The sequence below is a fragment of the Leptonotus elevatus genome, chromosome 10 (assembly GCF_054856555.1).
Source record: "Leptonotus elevatus isolate MCC_2025b chromosome 10, RoL_Lele_1.0, whole genome shotgun sequence".
Classification (NCBI taxonomy): domain Eukaryota; kingdom Metazoa; phylum Chordata; class Actinopteri; order Syngnathiformes; family Syngnathidae; genus Leptonotus; species Leptonotus elevatus.
In genome coordinates this window covers 24,139,960-24,167,654 of record NC_141248.1, presented here as the reverse complement: position 1 = coordinate 24,167,654, position 27,695 = coordinate 24,139,960, and the positions used below count along the sequence as shown (strand labels likewise).

At 39.9% G+C, this 27,695-nt stretch overlaps 4 protein-coding genes across 4 annotated transcripts in view; 1 reads left to right on the top strand and 3 right to left on the bottom strand.

The window, feature by feature from the left end:
- Positions 1-215: 215 nt before the first annotated feature.
- Positions 216-12,486, bottom strand: appl1 (adaptor protein, phosphotyrosine interaction, PH domain and leucine zipper containing 1). Its single transcript, XM_086085979.1, has 22 exons — positions 12,297-12,486; positions 11,004-11,102; positions 10,842-10,901; positions 10,502-10,573; positions 10,333-10,420; positions 10,193-10,234; positions 9,865-9,923; positions 9,646-9,792; positions 9,472-9,554; positions 8,091-8,252; positions 7,455-7,643; positions 6,714-6,756; positions 6,579-6,635; positions 6,378-6,469; positions 6,079-6,258; positions 5,421-5,473; positions 5,145-5,319; positions 4,963-4,999; positions 4,741-4,881; positions 3,615-3,665; positions 3,450-3,539; positions 216-2,752 (listed from the first exon to the last, which is right to left on the bottom strand). The coding sequence occupies exons 1-22, from the start codon at positions 12,348-12,350 to the stop codon at positions 2,597-2,599; spliced, it is 2,130 nt and encodes a 709-aa protein (XP_085942105.1). The 5' UTR covers positions 12,351-12,486; the 3' UTR covers positions 216-2,596.
- Positions 12,487-13,003: 517 nt separating this feature from the next.
- On the bottom strand, positions 13,004-14,979 carry LOC147167712 (uncharacterized). Its single transcript, XM_086085982.1, has 6 exons — positions 14,694-14,979; positions 14,271-14,351; positions 14,069-14,178; positions 13,726-13,797; positions 13,524-13,646; positions 13,004-13,382 (listed from the first exon to the last, which is right to left on the bottom strand). The coding sequence occupies exons 1-6, from the start codon at positions 14,758-14,760 to the stop codon at positions 13,293-13,295; spliced, it is 543 nt and encodes a 180-aa protein (XP_085942108.1). The 5' UTR covers positions 14,761-14,979; the 3' UTR covers positions 13,004-13,292.
- Positions 14,980-17,164: 2,185 nt separating this feature from the next.
- Positions 17,165-22,216, top strand: LOC147167711 (uncharacterized). Its single transcript, XM_086085980.1, has 5 exons — positions 17,165-17,372; positions 18,162-18,680; positions 19,929-20,224; positions 20,394-20,521; positions 21,850-22,216. Exons 1-5 carry the CDS (start codon positions 17,237-17,239, stop codon positions 22,022-22,024), a joined length of 1,254 nt encoding a protein of 417 aa, XP_085942106.1. The 5' UTR covers positions 17,165-17,236; the 3' UTR covers positions 22,025-22,216.
- A 536-nt stretch (positions 22,217-22,752) lies between these two features.
- Positions 22,753-27,695, bottom strand: part of dennd6a (DENN/MADD domain containing 6A) — a 13,348-nt gene continuing 8,405 nt past the window's right edge. The window contains exons 14-19 of the mRNA XM_086087578.1: positions 27,600-27,664; positions 27,422-27,511; positions 26,678-26,841; positions 26,189-26,291; positions 25,575-25,649; positions 22,753-25,495 (exon numbers count right to left, since the gene is read on the bottom strand). Of these exons, the coding sequence (XP_085943704.1) occupies positions 25,364-25,495; positions 25,575-25,649; positions 26,189-26,291; positions 26,678-26,841; positions 27,422-27,511; positions 27,600-27,664 (629 nt within the window). The 3' untranslated portion in view covers positions 22,753-25,363. The remainder of the gene's footprint in view (positions 25,496-25,574; positions 25,650-26,188; positions 26,292-26,677; positions 26,842-27,421; positions 27,512-27,599; positions 27,665-27,695) is intronic.

Sequence of the window (27,695 nt, the reverse complement as noted above, 5' to 3'; positions counted from 1 at the left end):
TACCTAAGGTAAGATGATACTAAATGGAAAATATAGTATGAATTTTATTTACAAAAATATAAATATATAATTCAAAGTAACTAAAACTGACAAGAGTGTGACTTTGTTTGTGTGTGTGATTATGACATTTTTACATATGGAATGATAAAATGTATCCTGTGTATTTGTACAATACAGGGTGTGTTTGATATGCAACTAAAGTCAATCCAGGCGGGTGGAGTTAGTGCTTTATTCATCTTGAAAAAGCTTTTTTTTGCTGTTAAATGACACAAACTTGAGACATTGATCATGAGGTGTATATGTACATTAGAACAATATGGCGTCAGTAAAGTGCCCAATGGTCAACAGTACACAAACAAAACAAAAACTCCCAACAAAGTGACCCAACTGTTAATCAGTAAACATTTTCCTCTATTTGCTGTCCAGAAACTTTCTATGCGTATCATCATCCATCTTCATCATGTCTTGCTGTTGATTCATAGTTGTTGTGACTGTCACCACATTATGACTCCCACTTGCAGGATTTGCTTGGTAATACTTTAGAAAATAGAGGCTACAGTTTTGGCGGTGGTGCATTCAGGTTCCCTCCGTTTTTTTGAACATTTGCCACAAAACGCAGTGATTCCCAAACGCTAACTAGAAAATGTGACTTAATCGGTCGGCAAAACTTTATTTACGACAAAGCTTGTATCTTTGTTCATCTATTTATGCCAGCGATGTATTGTGACGAGCAAAATGCTAAGATACTCTTCCATTAGATGGCAGAAGGTGCATGAGCGGCCTGTGTTGACGTTCATACAACAGGAAAAGTCATGACGATCATTGTTATGTCAGCGTAGTGTTCCCCCTGCTATTAGGCGGTTTGTCATTAACAGCCCGATGTCAGTTTTTAAGTGATTTTTTAGGATCTTTTCCACGACACAGTGAAGTCCAAATTGACAGCGGCATGCTTTTCATGCAGCACGCCGATTTGCCATACAAGAGGCCTCCACCGAGCGGAGTCAATGTAAGCCCGTTTGCATTTGTTGCTGCTCATGTGTGTTAAAGTAGCAGTTTTCGAAGGTTTATAATTGCCTTAAAATCGACGATACTTTCCATTAGCCCGTTAATGGCGGTTTGCATTATATGTTAGCATTAAGCTATTGGACTTTTTCTTAAGACAAAAATGCTGTGGTTTGGTTGAACATTTTCTTAGATTTACAATAATCCTCAAATAGGAGCGACAGCTTCAAGCATCTAATCAAAGTGGCGTAAGACGTCTCACATTTCTTGACGTGCAAGAGTGAGAGCAGGCACTGTGCACTTTAATACTTTTAAATGGGGTTAAAGCATGCGGGAGGGGTAAAACCATTTTAGATTTATTTTTATTTTAATAGTCTTTTTTTAAATCAGTGTTTCCCAACCAAGGCACATATTTCTAAATTTGGGAAAAGAAAAATCTCACGGCATACTATAAAAAAAGAAGGGGGGAAAAAAAATCACCAAAAGTGGATACACAATTTAATTATGTACCTTTTGCCATCGAGTGGAAGAGATTTAGTCGCTTTCCCTGTTACTAAAACATCGCTAGCATAGATGGACAAAAGTATTTTACGTTTGTCGTGAACACATCTTTTTTCATCCGAGAGACATTGGAGAATTTCTTCTCCATCGAGATGATCTCTTACGGCACACCGACTGATGTATGTACCTCAACACACTGCTTTAAATTGGAGATTTTCATCACGGGTGAGTCTGGAACACGCTTCACTGTATATAGGACCATGCCGCCCAAAAGCAAAAAATCAAGATGGTGGCAATGCATTACTGATGCCTAAATGAAAAGCTACCACACCAAAGGAATACTGAGCAAGAAAAAAAGTAGGAATAAGCGAATGCTGAACTTCAAATATGTGAGGCTTCACTGTGCTTCCTTCGTGTGACATCTTTGTTTGGCGGTACACTCTAAAAACAGTTGGGTTAAAAGTAACCCAATTATGGATCAAAAGTGGACCCATCCACTTTATGCGTCAATTTGACCCAACTTTCTGAGTTGTTTTATACAAAATGACCCAATTTTTTGACTCAAAGTTGAATCAAACAGACCCAAGAAGAGGATCGGTCCATTTTTTGGGGTTATTTTGGACACAACTGTTTTTAGAGTGTAGGCCGCAAGATTGTTCTCATTTATGCATCAATATGTGCCTTGGCTCAAACAGTGGCCATGTTTAAATGGCCATGACGCATTTATGTCAAGACGGCGCACGTGAATAAATGTGACCATGCAAACGTAGCCACCGACATGTGGACTCGGCCTTAAAAGTGCAACATAATAACCGGCTGCTTTAAAACAGTGCAGAATGCCGAAATAGACTTTTCAGAATAAGACAAAATGGTTATGAGAACAGGAAACGAGAAGGTTGTATTTCTATTGTTGCCCAAGTATAAAAAAAAAAAAAAGTTTTGTTTAAACACCAACTAAAAGAAAAAAAGTCTGTGATGAACTCGTTTTTCATCCCCAGGCAGCCCGTGCGGGCGGGCGGGCGGGCGGGCGGGTGTTGATTCCTGAGCATGGGGCGGACGTGCAAAGGCTTCGTACCCATTTTCTGGCGCGTGGCTAAGCGTCAGACTCGCCCTTCTTCTTGCCCTCGTCCCCGCCGGCATCACTGTCCTCCGATTGGCTGTTGCTCAGTACCACAACGTGTCCGTCGGCCCCGGCGGAGTTGGGGGGGCGGCTGGAGGCGGCGATGAGGCGGCTCTGCTCCTCCAGGTCCTGGACGACGGCACCAAAAAGATTCTTCGTGTGATTGCATGCATGTAAACTTTGGAGGCAGCCACCTCTGACATGACAAATGTCTCCATTTTTTTTTTTTTTTCATAGCATTTCTATCGTCTGTTAATGTTAATCAAATCTACTCGGGGCCTTTAGGCTCAATAGAGCTTGCCCATGTTACTTCTTGTATATCAGCGATGGGAATGTTTCTTGAACCATCCATCCATCCATTTTCTGTACCGCTTGTCCTCACAAGGGTCGCGGGGGTTGCTGGAGCCTATCCCAGCTGGCTTCGGGCAGTAGGCGGGGTACACCCTGAACTGGTTGCCAGCCAATCGCAGGGCACACAGAGACAAACAACCATACTCACAATCGCACCTATGGACAATTTGGAGTGTCCAATTCACCTGCCATGCATGTTTTTGGAATGTGGGAGGAAACCGGAGTACCCGGAGAAAACCCACGCAAGCACGGGGAGAACATGCAAACTCCACCCAGGAAGGCCGAAGCCCGGACTTGATCTCACAACCTTTGCACTGGGAGGCGGACGTGCTAACCAGTCAGCCACCGTGCCGCTTTCTTGAACCAATCACATTCAAATGAATCCTCAACGCTACCAGTTACGAGCCGTCACTTCAATTTTTTTTGTGAGCCGATGCTTCACATTTCGTTCAAAAAGGGCAAGAGACAAGGTCACCTTCTCAATCTGTCTCTGCTTGCTGAGTTCCTCCTTCTGCTTCTCTTTGGCTTTGTCCTGCTCCTTGCGCTTCTCCGCTACCTTGCGGTCCTACGACACCACACCAGTCAGCAAAATATATATTTTTTTAAATCTCATTTTTTACAAAAGGTAAATGAGACTCACCAGCGCAGAGTGGAGCGCGATCTGCTTGGCGAGCCCGATGCTGTCGCAGATCTGAAAGGAAATTAAAAAAAAGTAGCAACGGAGCAGAAATTGAGAAGTTAATCTTTAACAATAAGTACATGAGAAAAATGTTTTGCTTCAAAATAATTATGCGTAGAATCTACTGGGTGTGCAATTTAATCCGTTTTGGAATGCGGCTGTAAAGACACTAAACATGGAAAAAGTGAAGCTGGTGATGAACGATACACACGCGGTGTAAAATTATTTGAACGTGTTTAATAAATCTGCAAACATTCCCATAAATGTGGTCGCTTAGTGGGCACAATTTTAAGAGAACAATTTTGGGGGATGCAGCTTCACAATAAAATGCACAAACTAAGTGAGAATATTTCTGTCTTTAAAAATAAAATTTTTGTAAAAAAATTAATTCCATAAATATGTATTTACTTTTATTAATTAAGGGGTAATATGTGTAGAATTTAAGTGGAAACTGAGTTAACACATTTTTTAAGTAACTACATATTTTTCATTTTTCATTAATTTTTTTAAAATGTTCTATGGGGCATTCTGTATGGAATTTTAAGGTAAGACATTTATTTCATACATTTTAAAATAATTACAGCTTTTACTGATTGCATTTTTCAATCAGATTAATCACATCTTAGAATTTTGATTCATTACGATTAACCACTTCATTGAATATCAGTATTTGAAGAGCACCTGCTATGCGTTCATTCTTTCAACGTTTAATGTTATGAGGACGTCGCCCACATTTTTGACCCACTGCACACTCATCCTCCTCTTTTTCAAATCAGTTAATTACTTGCATCATTTATAATGAGAAAAAAATGACCACAATAGTTTTGACTTAAACAAATATTCTGAATGTATGAAATGCTTTACTTTAAAGCATGTAATTATGTTTATTGCTCAAACACAACCTGCGCCACCTTAAAAGCAACCGTCCGCTGTCAGCTAAAGGATCATCTGCGGTCAAAATTAATAGCGTGATTCATCTGCGTTAATACATGATTTATGCGATCATTTTGAATTTTGAATTTTTAACAAGTTAACGTTTGAACTTTGACAGCCCTCAAATGAATACAACGTGTGACTAGCTCTCAACCTTCTCGCCATCGTCGTTGGACTCCAAGATGTAGCAGACGGCTCGTCCGTCGGAATGCCCGCCGGCCGAGTGCAAGATGAAGCCAAACAGTCTCTTGTTGTCCTGATGGGGCGAAGACTGGATCACGCTGGACAAAGGGAACTGATGGGGAACACAAACGCGCAGTGGTTCAAAGTCCAAATTGCGGTGGTCCCAATATGACGCGCGCCAACGTGGGCTTACCCTGAGGCGTGTCACTTGTGTCTGCGGGTCAATGAGCCTGCAGAAAATTAAAAGAATTACCACAAAAAATCTGCAGTATGTTTTTCTTCTAATTTGATCCATTTTGGAACAAGACAACGTGTGTAAAATATTATTTTGGATGCACCGCATATTTGAAGACACTGATGAGGAGAGGCTGTTACCTGAGGCAGTCGCAGGTGACCAGCAGGTGCGACTCGGTCATCCTGAAGATGTTGTGAATGGCGCGCGCCGCCAGGATCTGCCTCATGGTCTCGGGGATGACGTCCGGCGACTCGCCGTTCTTCACTTCCATAGAGCCCAGGAAGCGAACGATGAAGAGTTGGTGCAGGATTGAGTCTGGAACACCCCACACCCCCCCCCAAAAAAAAGATGGGACTATAAATACATGTAGGTCACCTCCTGGCCACAAGGGGCAGTAATGAGCCAGTGTAGCATACCCTCGCTGTCCTCCAATGTTTTGTCACCCGACTCGCCGAAAGGATTACTTCTCCTGTCGGTACACATGCACAAACACACACAACACTGCTGATCGCGAATAAAAACACAACATTTGACATATTTATGCCCAAGGAGCCATTTTGTAAACGTAGAGGTGGATGTCCAAAATGGACGGCGCAGCAGCCAATTAGCAAATTAAACTTACGATTGAGAATTGTAGCAGTGATTGATAAGAAAAAATCAATAAGTTTGACTAATTGATCATTAATATGTATGATGTTATAGGTTCTATACACAATGATAATTATATTTTGTTGAATTTCAATCAAACAAAAACGTTAACTTTTTTACGCAAGTTGCTCAATAAAATATTTACGTGTTGAAACAAGTATGCAGGTTTAAAAATGGAATTAAACCAATCATTTAATTCATTCAAAAGAGCTATGATACACATATTTAGATGTTATAAATAAATTATAAAATTAATTATGTGTTTTTATGAATATAATGACATAATCATTGTGTATATGAATACAATTACAATTAAGCTATAAAAATAAATATCTGTTATATATATAAATAATAATAATTATTATTATAATGTTAACAATAACACTACGACTCATAATCCTAATTTCCTTGGCTGCAAAGCGGTACCTGCCAGCCTGCGCTGCCGTCTTGCCGTGCCCGGCGTTATCCTCGCTGACGGGGGAGATGATGTCAAACTGGATTGGCGTTTCCGGGGCAACCAGGGCGTCCAATGAGAGGGCGGAGAGGGCAGGCGACGGCTCGGATCCCACCGAGCTGATGCTGCCGGTGCGGCCCGTGCGACTCTTGCTGCCATGACGCAAGTTAGTGGGTTGTTTTAAGGGTGCGAATACACACACACACACACACACACACACACACACACACACACACACACACACACACGAACACACGCATACACTGCTAACCTGGCAGGCCGCATGCTGTCGTGTCTCTGCTGGAAGGACGGCGACGGCGTGACCGCCTCAATGGCTGATTGGTTGACTCTGGCCGCCACTTCCTGTTAGTGGAATGTGACGTGAAGGAGTGTTTTTGTCTCACGCACACACGCTCACTCACATCCACTCAAAGTCTCACTTTCACTCACTCGTGCACGCACACAAACACACCTCTGCGTTCTCGCTCAGGTAAATGCGTCTGGAGATGTTGTTGATGGTGGCGATCCACTGGCGAGCGAAGAGCATCAAGACGTAGGTGAGAGAGAAGCCGTCAACAGAAAGCTGCAGAGATTTTTACTCTCTTACCTCCTCGCAGTCCTTCCTGCTCTCCGCCTGCAGCGTCACCACTCTGATGATGCGAAACAAACAAAACATATTTACGAACGTTTACGCAATCCTTTATCTTTCAGGTGCGAGAACGACAGATACAAAACACGACGGAGGGCAGTCCAGGTGATGGGATTTCCCCCCCCCATCTAATATTTTGACAGTTTTTCTCAATTTATTTGTCAAAATGTTCTCTATTTTCTCCCGATATTTGTTTGTATTTTTTGTCAAAATAATATTGTTGTTTTATTTCTAATATTCGTACATTGTTTTTTTGTGAATACTTTTTGTTTTAATACAGTTTTTTTATATTTTTTTTTACTGATTCTAGAATTTTTGCATAGTAATTCTGTATTTTCTTTTCACATTTCTGTATTATTTTTGAGTGTAATTGTGTCACTTTCTTCTAAAATGTGTGTATTTTTCATTTGATGATTTTTTTGTCTAATATTTTTCCTTTTTTGTAGGTTATTTGGATAATTGTTCTATTTGTGTATTTTTTAAGGATTCCGTATTTTTCGTCTGTTAAAATATGTATTTATAATATATTAAGAACATAATATTTGTGAATTTATTGTCTTATATTTTGTATATTTTTTCTAAATGTGTGTATATTTCACCCGACGTCTATGTTGGTATACTGTTTTTGTTTGCATGAAAGGTTTAAATTCATTTCCGTGTGTAGAATGTGAAAATATTGAAACAGTGACGGCCTCTTACTTCTTGCCGTCGAAGGACGTGACCTGGAAGCAGAAGCGGCGGTCGTCGCTGTCTACCGCCATGACGGACGCGTTGTCCAAATCGGTCACCAGGCCGCCCGCCACTTCCGAGCGGCCCTGCTGCATCAGGTTGCCCCCTTGCGTGAAGAAGTAATGACGCTCCCACGACGACGAAACCAAGCCCGTCTTACTGTGAGGATCACGCGTTGATTTTATTTTCCTTTATTACACAGCTTTTAAATATATTGCCTGAAAATAAAAACTACCATTCCCCCTGCAAAAATCCAATTTCTGACTCACAATTTTGCCCCTTTGCAATAGAAAGTTGAAATATGTGAAAAGGATTTCCGTTCATGTTGCCTGTTTCTAAGTTGCTAGTCGCTAGACGGGTCTGAAAAGTCAAAAACATCACTAATGTGGCTCATTTGACTGTGCTTCTGAAAACTAGCTCCACTCTGTTCGCAGCCAACGTTTTTAATGGAAGCAGTCGACATCAGCGGGGACGTGCTATGAACAGCCGTTAAGAGAATTGATGACATTTTAAAAATCAATCAACCTGACAAATGAACTTTTGAATAAAACGGATGACTCGCGCCCAGCACTCACTCTGGAAAGTCGCTTTTTGCGGCATACTTACTTGCGAACGTAGAGGTAGCCCTGCTTCTGGGTGAGGGTGCGACACACGGGCGAGTGGACCGGGTCCGGGTCGCAAGGCGCGTACAGTGGGTCACATGACGTCTCCATCTGCTCGATGGTCTGCTGCATGTGGCCCACCTCCCCCTCCATCTCCCGACGCACGCTGATGCAAAAGCACCGAAAAGCACGTTTCAATTATCCTTACTGACATAGTTCGTCACAGCACTATGACCATAAACATTTTGGGATGTTTCTTAATACATGAAATATTTTTTTAACTCATCTGCTCCCAAAAATGTAGGAATATGTTCAATTTTAAATATTACCAGTGTCCCAAAAACATATTTATATTTATTTACTTATTGCTAGAGCATACAGAAGGCTTTGATGCAGCCTCTGAACTGAAGAGAAAGGTTGAAGCAATGGTAGTTACTAGTTATTACAAAAGCAGCCAGCAGGTGGCAGCAGAGTATAAGAGATCAACCAGGGTTATGATGAAAAAAGCTGTTTTCCCCCAGTGTTTTAAACAGATTTGTGAATAATGATGATACTTAGTTATATTCTAATGCTAATTGTTGCAAAATGGAAACAGATAGAAATACTTTTTTTCCTGACGAAAGAAGAGACTGCAATCTTTCTTTTGGTAGGTTCCATGTTTTTATAGCATTAGAACACAATATTCTGTGGGCCTTGCAAAATCAGTCAAAATCCAGTAAAACAGCCAGGAGTGAAGGGGGTTGCTTCAGTGAAAATGGCTGCCTGGGAGTGAATGAGTTAATATTTAAACATTTTTATCATATTTTTGTATGGTTTTATCAAATGTATTTTTCTCTTAACATTTTGCATTTTCTTATTATCTTATATTTCTGTATTTGTGGCCATTATTATTTGTAATTATTTTAGGGGGTTTTCAATATAATATTTTTGATTTTTTTCTCTCATATTTGTGCTTTTTTTCTTTATTTGTAAATATTTCTATTCTTTTCATATTCATTGTACAGTATTATAGTAACATGGTTTGAGTATTTAGGTGGTAATGCTTTTGTATTTTTATAATAATGTGGTCATTTTATTTTCATATTTGTGTATGATATTCTTGCATGTTGGTCCTAATTATTTTTTTTTTTTACATTTTTAATTATATTTTTGTATTTTTTTCCCCTAGTATTTTTAAATTGTCTATTGTTTTTAAATCTTCTAATACTTTTGTCATATTATTTTTGACATACTTGCATTATTTTGACCATTCGTATTAAGGTATTTTTTTATATTAGCCTGTGCAAGTGTACCTAATGTTTTGACGTGTAGCATACCATTAGCAAACTTCTGATGCATTTCTTTCAAGGACATAATACAGCCAATATGCTGGAGAAGCATCTTACTTTTGGACACTGGTCCCGATGGTGGCCAGGAAGTCCTCCCACTGCTGGCTGAGGTTTTCCGAGCCCAGCTTAAAGAAGCTGATCTGCAGATGAAGAAAAAGAAAAGAAAAAGAAGCAACTCGTCAAAGTGAAGCGTTCATGGCGTTTGCGTTCCAACAGGTGCGTCCTCCACACTTGAGCTTGCATGTATCCCAGCAGCGGCTCCAGCAGCGCCGTCTTCTTCTTGTACTGCAGCGTGTTGAGGGAGCAGAAGTAGTGCATCATGGTCTGGTGCTGCTTCTTGCGCGACGTGTACACGTCCTCCACCGCCTCGGCGCGCATCTGCCACGCGCAGCGACGACCACGTCAAATATCACCGCCGCGCGCGATCGTCAACTGTTTTAAGGAGCTTACCTTGTCGTTGTCCTTCCTCTTGGACAGGCGGCTGTATCTGTTGATGGCGGTGTCATGATCTGAAATGTATGCCAGTCGAAACTTTTGACTTCCCTTTAGACACATTTTTGCATATTTGCCTCTAATATCTACTTCAATTTCTTTTCCCAAAGTTTTTGTCCACAATTTTTGTGTATTTGTTTACCATTGTTTGTCTACTTTCAAAAATTCTAAATTGTTATACAGTAGTCTTTCTTTTTGTCCTCTCCAACATTTGTATATGATTTGTCAAATATTTGCGTGATGGGTTAAATGTTAGCAGTCGCCGTCGTAAATTAAGGTAACTTACCATCGCTGGATATTTGGAAGACTTCCTTCAGAGTTAGAATCTCTGGAGGCGCACACACACACACACACACACACACACACACACACACAAACATGATGTTTTATAAAAGTGACATTCAATTATATTTCACATCCAAATACCTTTGAGGTCTCTCTCTTTGAACTGCGAAATGGGGAACATCATGGCATCTGCCAGCTGGGTCGACAAAACGGCTTGACAGGAGCTCAGCTAGCCAAGCGAAAAAGAAAAACACCATAGAAGGCTTGAAAGAAAGCAACGACAAAGATGAAACAAGAGTCACACACTCACCTCATCGATAACCTTAGCAAACTGCTGCAAGGTGGAGCTCATTACTTCATCGTCGCCCCCTAAAGGAAAACGCTACACACACCAAACGGGATTATTGCTTTAGGTTAAGAGAAGAAGAAAAAAGTGCCACATGCTGCTACACCAAGACATTATCTGATCACATGCAAAGCAGCCTTAAGAGATTAAACGTGATGAAAATGTCAGCAAAAATGATGCCGTTATCACAGCGTTTTTAAAAATATTTCACTGCAAAACTGTTTTAATGCTTTCATAACAAAGAACACTTCATTTTTCCATGAGATAGCGATGATGAAAAGAATCAATATTTTAAGTTCCAAACCTGTTTGTCATACTCCTTTAGCAGTCTGGATGTGAGATGTGTTGCTGCACTCAGCTCATTCTGAAACCCCCCCCACCAAAAAAAACATGCACACATCACCAAGGACCTCCATTGTCAATGGTTCCCTCTATACCTGTCAAATGGGCACGTGTGTATTCGTACCTGGGCATCATAGATCCTATGCATGGCCTGATAAAGCATTGTGCAGTAGTTGGACATGGCTGCCGTGTCCTCCTCAAACACTCCCAGCAGAGACCGCGTCTGAAATCATATCGAGGCAGTGTTTCTCACAGATTTGAAATCTACTTGGGTGGGTGGACTCGGGTGGGCGTTCCCAGTCCTGCTACTTGCGTCTCCTCGAACCTCATGACCCACAAGTGAGTGACGATGAACTAATGTTACATGCGGTATATCTGGTCACGACACTTTAAAAAAATATATATTTGTTATTAAATTTTCTTGGAATCTACTTGGGTGGCGGCCCGCCCAAGTATTAACATGGTTTGGGAAACACTGAGAATATATATATTTTTTTCAGTAACACATAACTAAACGCAATTTACTTGCATCTATCTACCTAGTTTTGTATCCACACTCATTCATTGGTGCCTTGTTAGCGGACAAATAAATGGCATTAACTGTACTGTACATTGAAGCATAAAAACATAGGAAGAAAGAAGCGGTTTGCCATAAAGACGAGAAAAAAACCTTACTAGTAAACTACTAAGTTGCACTAGTAACACTAGTGGGCACAAATACTAAGCAAGTGTCAGGTAATAATAGCACCAAAATGCCAAATAGCAGTTTCTCCATTTTGCCTCGCTGGTTATATTATTTGTAGTTGTCCTACTAGTGCAGAAATGTCATACCATAGTGGAAAAAGTGGATGTTCCCCAAAACTGCAAGAAAGTCATTCTACAAGTGTATTGAATTGTCTTACTAGTGAGGACAAAGAGCGGACTAGTGCTTGGACCTCAGGATGGACATCGAATAAATGATCAAACGACTTTCCTAACCCAGCACTGATTTGTCAAACCAGGAAGTGACCGTCCTGCGACGTCACAGCAGGGTCTTCGGGACATCGGCAGGTAGCTACATCATGCATTTAGCTGCCTGTCGGTCAACTGCTTCCAAATAAACAACAATAACAATGTAACATTCACATTGAGATGACAGAAAGGCTAGCCGGGCGGCTACGGAAGAACGCAAATATGGCTCCCAGCCCGTAGGAGACGCCTCCCCTGACGGAGCGCTGGAAAACATCCATCAGCTGATGTGTCAGCGAGCTGGGCCCATTTTGCTTCAGCCTTCCGTCTCGCAACGGCCGACTGCTAGCGGTTAGTATGCGGCTAGCTGTTGACAAACACTACTGTTAGCATCGTAGCGAGCTAGCGGCTAACGTTAGCGTGTAAGCATAAATCTTCACAAATCAGAACTGCTTTCTTTTTTCTTAACCTGCGGGCTGTCCTCCAGCGTCTCTTCGATAGGAAGCTTCTCTATCCCGGGCATGGCTACTCCTTGATAGACGACAACAGACGAGATAAAAGACTACCACAAATTAGCCCGTCAACTCCCACTCTGAAGGTTTTTTTTATTTTTATTTTTTGGGGACAACCCGGAATCCACAACAACGGCCAGAAACAACTCCGCCTTGTCCCAACTGGCTTTTGATTGGATAGATGAAAACGTCCAATGTTTTGATTGGACACATGAAGACGTCCAAGCTTTTGATTGGCTCTTTGGTTAAAAGAGAAACGGTGCCATTGTGGCTCTGTGCAGAATCGCCCTTATTGCGTTTAGCCAGACGACATAGCGCCAAAATGGCGGCATCTTTCAACGAAACTTGGATGAGCTTTTTCTTCTTTTTTTTTTTACTTTTACTTTTTGTCAACGTCTAGTCATATTTGTGGTGGCCACTGCTACATTAAAATATTATGTAGTACAACCAGAATGTATTCCATGAAATTTGTAATAGTTTTATGGGAATAAATCATTTTGCAAGTAGTATCACACAAGTCAGGTAATTCTCTGCCCTTACAATTTCACTGAAAATAGCAATACAGTATACTGTATCAATTTATCATGCGGAACACTAAGCATTTACAGGAAATTAATCACAATAAAGATCATATTATGGTTTAAAAAATAAAATACACACAAAATCATCCCACTAGATTGCCCTTTTATTGAGGATAAATATGTACAACATAAAAATGCTCAAACATTTGACACAAATGTAATAAAACTCCAACAACTTGATTAATGCTTAAATCAGAACCCCTTTTTACAATACAATAGTATAAATATATAATCATAACATCACCAGAAGAATTTCTTGAGACCAAAAACATCTACGTGTTTGTTTCTTTGACTTTCTTTGTGCATTGCTGGCGTGCAGCCGCCATGTTGGTGAGGTGAGTACCAGGCAGGGAGAAGTCCACAACGCGTCTTCTAAAACTGCTGTAATATCTGCTTTGAGAGCCAATCCAGACCTTCGACCAGACCTGAACCGTTCACCGCGCAGGACGCCTGAACATAATACTACACACACACAAACACACAAACAGAGACGATGGCTGTGAAGTGATCAATAAACTCAAATGTCTGATGTTTACATGCAAGTTTTGACTAAAGAGCCATCCAATCAATAAGAAAAGAAGGGGGGGGGGGCGTGTCACCCACCGGCTGCGTGACCCCCGACAGGCGCAGCCCCTCGCTGATCTGACTGACAGTCATGGCTTTGGGGAGGTCCTGCTTGTTGGCAAACACCAGCAGCGCCACCTTCCTCAGCTCGTCCTCTTCCAGCTGTAAAACAACCCCACTTAGTGGACGAAATATGCCAATACGTGTGTGTGTATGGATTCTTGATCGATTGATGACTTACGATCCTGTGCAGCTCTTCGGCAGCCTCTTTGAGCCTCTGAGGGTCGTTACTGTCCACCACGAAGATGACACCCTGAGCAAACGTTCATTGATGGGAACAAACATCTTGAATACTTGTGTGTCGTTACTAACGTTGATGTTTGTGTAGCATGGTGTACTTGCAATGTTTTTTTTTTAAAGTAGTATTTCCACACAGGTCTGATGAGCGTTTGTGTAGCAGTGTGCAGTATTCCATACATTGTGTTCATGTAGTAGTATAGTGTACATATGGTGTTTGTGTAGCATTATGCCGCAGTGTGTAATGTACGCATGTACATTGTGTTTTGGTAGTTGCGTGTACTTACATTAGTGTTTGTGTAGTAGTGCCTCCATAACGGTCTGATGACAGTTTGGCCGCCAACGTCCCAAACAGTGAAGGAGATGTTTTTATATTCAACTGTTTCCACGTTAAATCCTGTACACCAAACAATCCCACTTGATTTTTTTGTTTTTCCAGCTGACAATTTTCAAGGTCTTCTAATGAATGTGCTATTTTTTTTGACTGACCCACGGTGGGGATGGTGGTGACCACCTCAGCCAGCTTCATCCTGTACAGCAAAGTTGTTTTGCCGGCAGCATCCAGACCCACTGCCACACGCGTAACAAAAAACACAACCTTATTAGGAGCGTCAAAAGTACAAATATATTCCAAAGAAGTGACTTTAAATCTTAGTTACTGCCACGGTACACCGGAGAGAAGAATTAAAAACAGTAAGTACAGTACTTCAAACTATCCACAAAAAAAAAGATGTTTACTAGAAACACAGGGATCGATACACTGTTATATAGTTTGTACAATATTTAATTTATTTTATTTCTTATAGATGCCATAAATGCTATTGGGCTAATAATAATAATAATAATGCCATTTACACTACTAACAATATTAATGATAATAATAATTAGTAACTAAATCATTCTTGAACTCACCCATTAGAATCCTGGCAGGAGTTTTTGCAGTAAACATGGCAAAAAGTCGCGAGATGAAGATGCCCATCGTTGTGTTCAGCGTGTCCTCTTCTAATGTTCTTCGTTTTGTGTGTCAGCTGTCAAATGAGTGTCTTTCTTGGTGAGATGTGTACCTTTATAGGCTAGGACGGGGTGTGTGAGAGTGTGCGTGTACGTCATGCGTGTCCATGTCAAACGAGTACACGCTGACAGCATTGACAGGTTGCAACGCAATTATGCGCGACTTCCGCTTCAATAATTTCTTGCAGCGGAAGTCTGATTAGACCTTTTGTTTTTTGTGTCTTTTCTTTTTCTTGTGTCTTGTTTGACAGCACCGTTCTGGTATCTGTGCTCAGTTTGAATTGGATGTTGGAGTTTGAATTAATAAAGAAAGCAAGAAATAAAAAGAAAAGAAAAACTTCTTGCACAGGAAGTTGGACTTTGAAGCACGTGACGATGACGACACATCCTCCACGTGCTTCAACAGAAGCGGTTTCAAACCACGTTGGCTTGTTTGACAATCCACGAAAAAAAGGGCGCAAGATTTCAAAACAGACTGAAACGTTACGTGACGTCACGTCCGTGGATCTGTATACATCACAACTGCCAAGCTGCTTTTCTCCACGTAGAGCAAAACAAAATCACAACACTGTGGGAACACAACTAACATCATTTTTCAGTAATACTTTAAGGATTTGGCTTTTGAATGAACGTCTCCAATGTATTTTCCCCCAAATCCGATATTTGTATATTTATTGTTTTAAAAGATTTGTCTAACATTTTGTATTTTATTCTAATGTTTGTCTATCTTTATCTAATATCTGTGTATTTTATTCTAATATTTGTGTAGCCTATTTATAACATTTGTGTATTTTGTCCAATATCTGTTTATTTTAATCTAAATATATGTATGGCTTCGAATTTTTGATGCATGACACTTCTGCATTCTAATCAAATGTCTGTATTTTTTTTTTAAATCTATTAACTATTTTGTTTTAATATGTGTGTATTTTCTTCCAATATTCGTATATTTCTTATCTATGTTATTTTATATTTGATGTGTAATAAAGTGACTTTAGTATTATAGAACATGTGTATTTTTCATCCAATAGTTGGTTTCTTCTAATAAGTGTATTTTCTTCCAAAATGTATGTATTTGTCCACTAATATATTTTCTTATAACATTTGTGTATGTATCTTTTCCCAATGTCTATGTGTGTTACATCATATTGATTTCTTTCAAATGGTTTCAAATATTTGTGTCCAATACTTTTTTCATCTAACATGTATTTGTATTTTGTGAGTTTTTTTTTTAAAGGTATTATTACTATCACTATATTATCTAATCCAGAATGTCTTTATTTAAATCCCCCCATTAGAGTGTCAAGAACTGTTTACATTATTTTAAAATTATGTAATTACTGTATGTTTTTTATAAAGTCCAATTTCATAGAATTCTATTTTCCTTACAATACAAAAATATTTCCTGATGTATGAATTGGTAATATGTGAAGTCAATTGCTTCGTTCTGCCATCTAGTGGAATAACATTTCATTGTTCTCCTGATCACTTAATGTCACTGGCATAGACAGATGAACAAAGATACTGTACATGATTTTTAGTTAAGCAATGATCATTCCCACGGCACCCCTGATGATCTCTAGTTGACAATCTGTGATCAGGGTTATTGTGAAGTCCAATATTCTTCTGAGCATGTGCAGCATTCTTTTTCCTAATAAGGACCCAGTGGGCGTGTGGATGTTTACAAACACACACGCACACTGCCAGAAAGAAGGAGGCTCCTTCCCGGCAAAAACACGCGCGTGCGCACTAACGCACGCGGAGATAATGCGCTTGCACAAGTTTGCACACCCGCATAACGGGATGCGGCTACCTAGTTTACAATGAACCAGTCACACTCAAACTCATGTTAAATCGAGGCAGCCGCCATTTTAAAAAGGCCCTTATTAACCAGTCCCGAAGGTTGTTTTTTTTGTTCTGGCAAGCCACAGGTCTCCTACCATCATACATTTGTTTGTGATCACAGTTACACGGAAATCATAATTACGATGCGACCCACGACAAAAAAAAATAAAAAATAAAAAAATAATAATAAAAAATAAAAAAACAGTTGATCTCAGCGGTTTCATTTTGCTTCCTCTATCGAAAAAGGTTTCATTTTCCTTCAATTGGAGGTGTGCCGGTTAAAAAGGTCACATTAACGGTTAGAGAGTTGACGTGATTTGTCTTAGTCTCGTTTTTTTATACATCATAAAAACCTGGCATTTGAAGACTTTTGATATGAACAGAATATTTATCTGGCATACCGATTTGCCGAAATTGTACATCCGAGCTGTGTGCGCAGTAAAAAGGATGCAGGAAACACGCAGAAACAAAACTTAGCAGGAAGTGAAAGTGTGCCTGTTCAAGGTCCACGCACACACACACACACGCGCACACACACACTCACAACTGGACACTCTCTCCGAGAAGGCAGACGCGCCACGGATACAGCGCGTGTGTGCATGAAGATGAAGATTAGCAAAATGAAAACAAGTGTTTATTCCATCACCCTGATCATGATGATGATGATGATGATGACCATCTCGCAAGAGTCCACCAGTCCCAGCAGAGAAGAAAAAGTGGACATGTGGACCACAGGTACTCTTAGAAAAATATGCATCTTTGCACTTACAAAATTCTGTTAATTATAAAGTTTTTTTTTTCAGATTTGAGGATACGACAGTAGACCTAATTGTTTCTTTAAGTCTCTGATATTGAATCATCCCTTTGCCTTGAGACAAAAGAGAAATAAGAAAATATACAGTAACAACATCATTAAATAGAATGCAAACAATTAAAATTCACATTTTTTGTTTTTTGTTCTTTGCTTCAATTGAAATGCCTTTGGCCACATGGGGGCAGTATAATGCAGACATACGTGTAAGTGGTCACGTCGTGCAATGGCAATACTTTGCCTGTGTATATTATATTTTAATTAATATTCATTTATATAATATTACAACATGTATATAATTCGTGTTGGAAATCACAGAAGTTTCATTACATTTGCATTAATAGCTAAACTGGTTGAAAAAAAAAAAAGGGAAGTAAGCTGAACCCAAGTGGCTGGCAAAGAGCCCAGAGCTTTTTTATGGTGCATGTGTGTCGGCTGTGTAAACAAAATATTATCTATCTAGCTAGCACCTGAGGCTAAAGCCAAACTGTGGCAGGGTTTTTACTCTCTTGGACCTGGATTTGCCACCTCTGGATTTTACCATGGAAGAATACGACTTCAGTTTTGTAAAGTTCTATCTATACTTTGAATGCATTTACACATCAGCGGCATCCCAAATTGTGTGTAGCAAACAAGTAACGGCATCAAATGTGAAACGTTTTTTTTTATTGCTTGCTTGTTGTATTGAGTTGTGTTTCTGTTTCACTGTGCAGCTGCACCACCCAATTTAGATGGAAAGATGATCACGTTGTCTTCTGACAGTGGAGGAAGAGTGTCCTTCTACCCGCCTTACTATTCTTTCCGCCATAACGACGCTTGGGCTGACCCAATTAGGTCCTACCGCTCCCGGGCCTACCCGACCAGGGCCTACCGTTCCTGGGCTGACCCAACTAGGTCCTACCGCTCCCGGGTCTACCCGACCAGGGCCTACCGTTCCTGGGCTGACCCGACTAGGTCCTACCGCTCCCGGGTCTACCCGACCAGGGCCTATCATTCCTGGGATGACCCAACTAGGTCCTACCGCTCCCGGGTCTACCCGACCAGGGCCTATCGTTCCTGGGTCTACCCAACTAGGTCCTACCGCTCCCGGGCCTATCGTCCTTGGATCACACCAACAACGGCCCAACCGACAACGAACAATTCACCCTGGTCTGACCAAAGCTGGCCCGACCCAACCACGGCCTATCCCGCCATGTCCTACCCTAGCTGGACGACAGAGAAACCCACTTTAGGTGAGGGAAATCCATTTACCAATCAACCCATTTCTCTATCCTTTTATCCATCTAAACATTATCTCTCCTACATCCATATTCTGATTCCATCTATCAGCCATCTGTCTATCCATCATTCCATCTGTCTTTCCACCATCCATCCATCTCTGTTTATCCAGCTACCATCCGTTTACGTATCATCTATTGTGCACTGCTCCAGCTCTCCATCCATCATCTTAACTCATTTGCTCCCAAAAACGTTCCCTTGTAAATATTGCCATGGTCCCAAAACCATTTTTTTTATGCTAGAGCATACAGACGGCTTCGATGCAGCCTCTGACCTGAAGAGATCGCTTAAAGCAAATGGTAGTTATTACAAAAAAACGGCCAGCAGGTGGCAGAAAAATATAAGAGACCAACCAGCGCTGTGTTGCAAAAAGCTCATTTTCCCCACTGTTTTAAACAGGTTTGTGAATAATGATGAAATATTTTAATACCAATTGCTGCAAAATGGAAACAAATACAATTGTACTTTTTTGCCTGATGAAAGAAGAGACACTAATCTAACTAATCCATGTTTTTAAAGCAATAGAACACAATATTCTGTGGGCCTTGCAAAATCTGTCAAAATCCAGTAAAACAGCCGGGTGCGAAGGGGGTCGCTTCAGTGAAAATGGCTGCGAGGAAACAGAGATGGGAAGTAACAAAGTACAAATACTTTGTTACTTTACTTAAGTAGTTTTTATCAGTACTTTCCTGAGTATTGATGTTTTAGACTACTTTTTATCCGTTACATTTTATCATGAATGTCTGTACTTTTTACTTGATACATTATCAAAACAAGGTGCTTACTTTTTTTTCTTTTTTTTTTAAATGCGCGAAAACGATTAAAATACTTGACCCGGAAGAAAGAGCAGCGTCAATGTCTCCTGGCTCCGCCAATCATATGAAGCGTTGCACACGGTCTCCTGCTTTCCAGCTTGTGATTGGCTCTGCGGCGCGCTTATCACGTGACAAGCCATTGACGAGATTCGAACAACCCGTAAATATGAGGGCAATGCGCGCCGTCACTACAGAGAATAATTTGAATTTAAAAAGGAGAAGGCTACAGTGCAGACTGCCCGTCAGCAACACGAAAGAAGGTTCGATTATGTGGACCAGCAACATGAGCGAGCGATACTCAACACCGTCGACTCGACGCAGGGCAAGTCAAGAGTCAACTCCCGAACTAGCCTTCATGTTCTGACCGACCGACCGACCGACCCTCAGGTCTGACGGTGTGTCTGCGCTACCTGTTGGACGGCGAGACGTCGTCCCGCTCCCTCTTCACCCTCAGCCCGTCCAGCCGAACCCCCTTGACGCTGGGCTTGAACTACGACGGCTCCTACCTGCTCGCCTGGAGCTCCACGTACTGGAGCGTGAGGCTGAAGGCCAACGTGAGGATGTGGCCCGGCATGAAGGACGACCTGTGGACCAGATTGTGCCTCACCATGGACACCGTCAGAGGAGTCGTGCAGGTTTTCAGCGGAGCCTACATGAGCGTCAGGAAGATGGCGCCGAGCAAGGTTTTTTTTCTCCATTTGTCCATCTGTCCGGTCGAGCCACGGTGTCACATTTTCTTTCCGTTTGTACATCCACCTGCGGTATCTCTCCATCAGGACCTTGCGTGTGTGTGTGTGTGTGTGTGTGTGTGTGTGTGTGTGTGTGTGTGTGTGTGTGTGTGTGTGTGTTCAGTATGTGTGGTCAGGTGAGCCCGTGATCGCCATGTCGGGAGTGGACGGTCAGGTGACGGACCTGCAGATGTGGGATTACCCGCTTTCATACAACGCCATCCTCAACTACATGACCCCGCCCAGCTACGGGTAAGACACGTGTGGTGATTAGGGCTGTCAGGTGATTGAAATTTGTAATTAATGGCACGACTTCAATCATGAACTCCTGATTAATGGCACGTTTTACATCTGTTCTGAAAGGTCAAATAAAATAAGTTTTCATACTCAAGTTTACATAAAAGTGGGGAAAAAAATGTGAAACTAATAGAAATATGACTGCATATTTTAGTCATTGATAGTCCTTTCATAATAATTCATAAAATATGTACTGTACTGTAAAAAAAAAACGAGTGTGATGTTGATTTGTGTTGGTCAATTTTCTGCCACTAGGTGGCATAATTGCATTTGTAAGATGGTGACAGCGCATTGTGCTTTTCATATTAACTCATTCACTCAAAAATTAATTTGAACTATTTCTATTAAAAAAAAATCCACTTTTGCTAACAAGAGTATGAAAACCTAGATTTTTTTGTGTGTAAATTTAGAACAGATATAAAATCGTTAGTTAACTAGTGAAGTCATGTGATTAATTACAATAAAAAAATTGTATTGCCTGGTGGGCCTAATTACAAAATTTTTAATAAAGTAAGGCATCCATGATAATTTTATATCTGTTATTAATGTACAATAAAAAATATATAGGTTTTCATAAAAAATGAAATGAAAAATTGTTAAACTAATAGAAATAGTTCACATGAATTTTTGACGTCTATAGTCGTCAATGGCAGTGAATGAGTTAAGAGCTAATCTTTAACATGAAGTAACTTGTGAAATTCTGCACATTTTTACAGCACAGGTTGTTCAATCAAGGGGTGGTAATTAATTGCGTGTTAAAAAATTAGTGGCCTTAAAGGAACTCAAAATGAAAGCACTAATTTTGACACCCGTAGTCATGATCGAGTTTTTTGACATTGAACCGTCGATGCTGTTTCCAATATTTGGCAGTATAAAATTCAGATAACCGATTGATGGATTGAATTTAAAGTAACTATATAATGAATTAAATAACTTTGCTAACATTTTCTGGCAAATTTCTTTCCGTAGGAACGTTTCCAGAAATTCACTCCAAATATGGCCACCAAATTTCCATTGACGTTTCCAGAATTTGACAGGACATTTTTTGCCAAATGTCCCTTTGAAAGTTTTGGGAAATATATTGCCAATTTTCTGACAAATACCATGAAATATTTCTTTCAAATTTGTGAGATTCTTTTGGAATTGTCTACCAAATTTTCCAGAAGTTCCTTGCCATTTACTGGAAAACTTCCATTAAATTTCCCCATGGCGATTTCCTAGTTATTTACTGCCAAGATTAGTAATAAATTGTCCTTTTCCTCCCCCTTTTTTTCCCTTGCAAGTTGGCCCAGCGGCTCGGTGCTGACGTGGTCCAACATCCGGTACTCGCTGACAGGGCACACCCTGCTGGAGGACGCCTACGAGCAGAGGCGGGTGGCCAAGAACCCCAAAAAGGAGAAGAGCACCCGCAAGAACAAAAAGGAAGAGCGCAAGAGCCAAAACATATCATTTGAATGATTTTTGCACTCCAACAGCCCCCCCACCCCCACGCCGGCGTTGAAAGCCTTGGCGGAGGTCTGTTGTTGCTTCTGTGAGTTTAAATGCAAAACACCGGATTGAGCCCCTCCACCTTCCTTTTTTTTTTTTATAATCTCTTATATGTTTTTGTAATCCCCAAATAGTAGAGAATAAAGAAATAGCATGAGCAAAGATTGGAAAATGTATTTTTCTTGTTTCCTATCGGGCGATTCCTTATGCTAGCATGACTTTACAAAGTCACCCATGAAATTATCTTCATTAAATATAAAATTTGATGTTGACCGTTTTAAGCGGTTTAGATGATGGATGGATGTTTTAAAATAATGTTATATTATTACCCATTTCCTGTATTCTTGATGATTCAATATAAAAAAAAAAACATATTACTTTAATAGACAAAAATGTCTCAAATGGATATTTTAAAAATAAAAACATTTAAAACAAAACGTCTGAAAAATATGATATAAACAGTTTAGCAAGTTTAATTTGCAATTTCTTTCAAGTCACATACTTTGCAAATGTATAGTTTTTTTTATTCATGTCTGTTTGGACACTTCAGTTTGATTTGGCTATTTCACAAAGAAAATTAAATACGTTTAAGAAAATCAGGAATCAAATAAAGCTAAAAAATAATAATAATTTAAAAACATTTACTAATGAAATTAAAAAAGTGCACAAATTACACAAATTGTAAAAGGAAAAAACTTTAATAAACAAGTTGTCATGGCAACAAAGGACGTTGATCGTGTAACTGGTTGAACATTTTATTAGAACACTAATAACACAAAGATGAGATAAAAAAAAAAAAATCAATAAAAAACTCAAAACAACTGTCGACTTTCAAATGAAACGATCATTTCACGTCATTCGCCCATAAAATTATACAAGTGGTTTCATGTAGTGGTTCAATGTTAGCCCACCATCGTCGTCTGCGTCTGTAGTTTGTGTGCTATTAGCAAAATAATTATTTGTACATTTGTAATTACACCATTTTGTACACAAAAAAAAATCAACTTCTTCATTGTTACACAACACACACAAAAACATTGTTAAAATACGCTTCTTTGTTATAAATATAAAAGTTTTGCTGCTCCAAGTGTGCATTCATGTGAAATTATATCACAACATAAAATAATACGTTTTTTTAATGTTTAAAAAAAAAAGGAAGCCTTTTTTGGACACATTTCCCAAAAAACATTTCCAGCAATTCACCATAATTTGTTACGGAAACGTTCAGATATTGGAAAAGTTCAATGGAAATTGACTCAAATTTGCAGAAAATTTCAACAAATTTTTCCAAGAAAAGTTCCCAGAAATGTTCTGTGTCATTTCTTATGGAACATTTTCTGCTAATCACTGGATTTTCAAAAGTATGGAGGAAACATTTCTGCTGAATTCAGTGGAAATTTGCCATTAAATTTCCCTTGAGAAGTTTCCAGATTTTTTTTTGCGCAGATTTCCTACGGAAAGCGTCTACAAATTATTTGGAAATGTTTCACCAAATTAGTTGGAAATATTTGATAGGAACAACTGAGTTTTGGGGATATTTTCTATGAAAAGTTAGCAGACATTCAGGGTGAATATTTTGGCAAATTCCTCATATATGTTCCATAAATTGCCTGCCAAATTCGCATGGAGAATACAATCATAACATAAAATGATACAATTATTAATACAGTGAAGCAGCACACAGTTACACAAAAAATATTTTTACACTGCGAAACGCCTTTGGGGGAATCCCTCTCCCCCCAAAAGGTTACCATAAAATACACAAATGATAAATGCTACAAGTAAAACAAAAAAAAAATACAAATAACCAAAAAATTATGTTGAAAGGTGGCGAAAATAATGAAATAATAAATAAGTTATTGTTGACTATTTCGATTGTGAGTGAAATTTACAGATACTTCCTGAGAGATTTTGAAGGCATTTACGGGGGAATAAAATAAAATGGGTTCGCTTAGCTAGCATAAATTAAGGCCATCTTTTTTGACATTCAAACAATCAGTTAGAAAGGGAAAACTTTTGGAAATGTTCCTTCCTTATTAATTTCCCACGATTGAAAAGTTTCCATAAATTCAAAGAATTTCCTGACTTTTTTTGGGGCCAAATTTGGGAAATTTCCAGTAAAAATTATAACAGCAAGTTTCTGAATTTGGAAAGGTTGTACAAATTGAATTTCCAGGAATTTTCTGACAATTTCGTTCATAACACAATAGTCATTCAGACAGCAAAGTCAAAAGATGTCCACCAATTTTGACAAGAAAAGTTCTCAGAACATTTCTGACAACATTTCCACGAGTTCTCAGCAATTTAAGACATTTCAGATTTTTGGAGACGTTCCCTGTCAATGGACAGAAACTGTCCAGAATTGTTCTTGGACCAGTAACCAGTGGAAAGTTCCCCAAAAAGTTTCTGCCAGAGTTCCCGTGATTATTTCCAACAACTCATTTAAAGATTGTTGAAAGAATTTCTATTGAAAGTTTCCCAAGAAATTTGCTACGTGACACATAGAACTAAAAAAAACAGAAGAAAAAAAAAGCTCGGCTGCCGGGGTGGTCATGTGACATGGACGTAGAAGCCTGAATGGCTAATGTGAAAATAAGCATGTCGCTGGTGTTACATCATTGCTGTGCTGTTGATTAGCTTTTAGTGAGTTTTGTTGTTGTTGTTGTAAAGAACATGACAAAAAAGGGGGGGGGGAAAAGATTGAGAACAATCCTTTTACAGTATTTTTCCCCCTTAGTGTAAAGAAAATCTAATTTTGTCCAAATTTCCTGTGGAAAGTTTCCAACAAATATCAACATTTTACAAATTGACCATATAGTTCTTACCCAATTTCCAAAGAAGGCACATTTTAAACTAAATTTCCCATGAAAGGTATTCAATTGCATTACTGGAAATTCAGAAATGGACTGGAAATTGTTCTCAAAATTTCCCATGAAAAGTGATCTTCAAATGAATGGCAAAGTTTGTAACGGGGATGGGCTCATGCAGACGCCTGATTGGCTGCTGCCCAACCGAGTGTGTCACTGGTGTTGTATTGCTGTTGTTGTGCTGTTTTACTGGATGTTTGTTCAGTTGAAAACATACAAATATAAAAGCACCACCATTGGCTGCTTGCATACTAGTGTTTTTTTTAAGTACACGACGGGAAGAAGTGCACTTTAAAAGCCTTTAAAAAGTCTTAAAAAAAAAAAAAGATTAAGGTTAAAATGCTTTTTCAAGTGTTGGAAAATTTGGGGGAAATGATCGGAAACATACCGAGCGTTCTTCGTGAGTTGGGTGGCCATTTTGTTTTTTTTCTCGGGTCAAAGTTCAAGGTGTGGTGGGTTTGTGGAGGATGCCCTGGAGGTCTTCCGGTAAGGCCAGGATGACGCCGTCGATGTGAGCTCGCAGTTTGGCCAGCGTGCCGGCACGCACGGGCAGACGCTCTCTTTCCGCTTGACTCTGCAAGATCATAAAAACAAAAACACACGAGTCAGCATTTTTTTCCCCCCCCTTTTGCGATCCAATTTCTTCGACTTGCCAGTTTGTCCTTCAACTTGAGGACAAGATCCACCGTCTCCACCTCCGAGTGCCTCTGGACTCGCTGCTGCAGGTCCTAACAAGGACACGTCAAAATTCAAAACGGGCTCCACAACATTTAATGGGAATTTATTTTATTTTATTATTTATTATTATTATTATATTATAAATTTATAAAATTTGTATTTAATAAATGTGTTTATTTAATATTATAATATGTATTTAATAATATTTAAATATTACATTTAATATTTTCAAAAAGTCTTGTTTTGAGAATAAACGGTGTGTTTTCCATTATAAAAGGCGCAATAATATGAAAATAAAGTTATATTTTTGAATTCCATTCATCGTTGATTTTAATATCAGAAAATTAAAATTTTATCTTGAAAAAAAAACCCCAGATTTATTCTCATAAGATGATGTATTTTTATTCAGACAAAATAGATCTTTGATCTAGTAAAGATTAAGGTTTTTTTTGTTGTTGAAAAAAAGATTTTACTTTTTTCAAAAAAAAAAAAAAAAGTAACATTACGAATTCCTAAAAACTAGTAAACATTTTAATTGCTTGGCCATTTCGAGGTAGACACAGTTTGATTGAACAACCTTCCTCCTCACCTCCTCGCAAAGCGCCTCCAGGTGCAAGGCCTCCAGCTTCTGCGTCATCTCCTTCCTTCTGTTGCGGAACCAGCCGTCAAAGTTGGGAGATTTCAGGAAGTGCCTGTGCGACACCGCCGGAACGTGCACGTGAGAACATGAGAGGAACATGTGAAGAATTTGTGAGGACCACGTGGACGGGCATGTGAAGAAGAACGAAGACGAGAAGAACATGGGGGAAACATACGGAGCATTTGAGGAACAGTAAACCACGTGGAGAAAATTGAGGAACATGCGGACAGCGCTACAAGAATGAGGGTGACAATAACATGTGGAGAGCGTGTGGAGGGTACGAGGGGAAGTGTGAGGAACAGATGAGCGTGACGTGGGGGAAGCGCGGTGAATGTGTGAACAGCATGCAAGACTTCACATGTGAAGAACGCTATTAAGAGCAATTTCCATGACGCTTTGCAGATGGGCGGCCATTTTGGCCGCTCCGCGGCAACACACCTGTAGAGTCCGATCCAGTCCCCCTTGAGTCTGGAGGTGAGCTGCGGGCCGGCCTTCTCCAGCGTCTTCATGAAGTCCTGCTGGACAAACGGTCGCAGCAGCGGAGGACTCTTCCACGGGCTGATGGACTTCTGCAGCGGCATCAGGCTGGCCACGTAGCGCTCCTGCTCGCGCGGCAAACAAACGCAACGCTCACTTCTTGGACTCACTGACGATTAGGGGTGTGGCAAAAAAAAAAAACCGATTCTCATTTTGTATGATTCAGAATCGATTTTAAATGTCCCAAACTAGACTTTATTTAAATGATTTTATTACTGTCTTGTCCTTGTTTGTGTGTGCCTTTATTGGGAGCGCTGTTCACGTTGTACACAATTTGGCCACTTAGGGGGCAGTGTGGTTCTGATACACTGTTAAGTCACATTAGAGAGTAGAAAGAAAAAGCCACGATCAAGTTATGCATGATTCTCTGCCCGTTCTTCTGAGTGATAAAAGTGCCGCGAGTAGCGCGCTAATTAGCATGAGCGAGTCGGACTGCAGTAGATCATGACGATTCTTTGCACATCTATAAATTGAAGCAGAAATGATCGTCAATCAAACGATTTCTGAATCAAAAATCGCTCTGAATCGAAAATCGAGTCCGAATCGAATCGCAAACCCAAAAATCGGAATCGAACCGAATCGCGAGACACTCAACGATTCCCACCCCTGCTGATGACGACTACTGATCACAATATTGGGGACTACCAGGGGGATGATGAAGCTCTGCGTCAGCTCCAGAAAGTAGCGCCGCAGAATTGCATTTTGGGCCGCCGAGGGCCTCTTCTGTTGAACACCCTGACAAAAACAAACAAACAAACAAACAAAAAAGACGTTAACTCTCACGTACGGTTTTGAGGAAATGTCATTCATGTCTTTAATTTACCTTCTGGAGCTGCTTGATGATTTCCTCATCTTTGTTGAGATATGGCTTGTATGCCGTGTACACACCTGGAAAACACACACAGCTTGAGTCAGTCAC

What these genes read in the sequence shown, in the direction of transcription:
- appl1 (XM_086085979.1), bottom strand. Translation starts at nt 12,350, where the DNA reads ATGCCCGGGATAGAGAAGCTTCCTATCGAAGAGACGCTGGAGGACAGC. An exon ending in GGCTACCTCTACGTTCGCAA is followed by an intron (nt 7,644 to 8,090) that starts GTAAGTATGCCG and finishes TGATCCTCACAG; the next exon opens with TAAGACGGGCTTGGTTTCGT. An exon ending in GTCACCTGCGACTGCCTCAG is followed by an intron (nt 5,000 to 5,144) that starts GTAACAGCCTCT and finishes AATTTTCTGCAG; the next exon opens with GCTCATTGACCCGCAGACAC.
- LOC147167712 (XM_086085982.1), bottom strand. Translation starts at nt 14,760, where the DNA reads ATGGGCATCTTCATCTCGCGACTTTTTGCCATGTTTACTGCAAAAACT. An exon ending in TCCTGCCAGGATTCTAATGG is followed by an intron (nt 14,352 to 14,693) that starts GTGAGTTCAAGA and finishes CGCGTGTGGCAG; the next exon opens with TGGGTCTGGATGCTGCCGGC. An exon ending in CCGAAGAGCTGCACAGGATC is followed by an intron (nt 13,647 to 13,725) that starts GTAAGTCATCAA and finishes GTTGTTTTACAG; the next exon opens with CTGGAAGAGGACGAGCTGAG.
- LOC147167711 (XM_086085980.1), top strand. Translation starts at nt 17,237, where the DNA reads ATGAAGATGAAGATTAGCAAAATGAAAACAAGTGTTTATTCCATCACC. An exon ending in AGTGGACATGTGGACCACAG is followed by an intron (nt 17,373 to 18,161) that starts GTACTCTTAGAA and finishes TTCACTGTGCAG; the next exon opens with CTGCACCACCCAATTTAGAT. An exon ending in ATGACCCCGCCCAGCTACGG is followed by an intron (nt 20,522 to 21,849) that starts GTAAGACACGTG and finishes TTCCCTTGCAAG; the next exon opens with TTGGCCCAGCGGCTCGGTGC.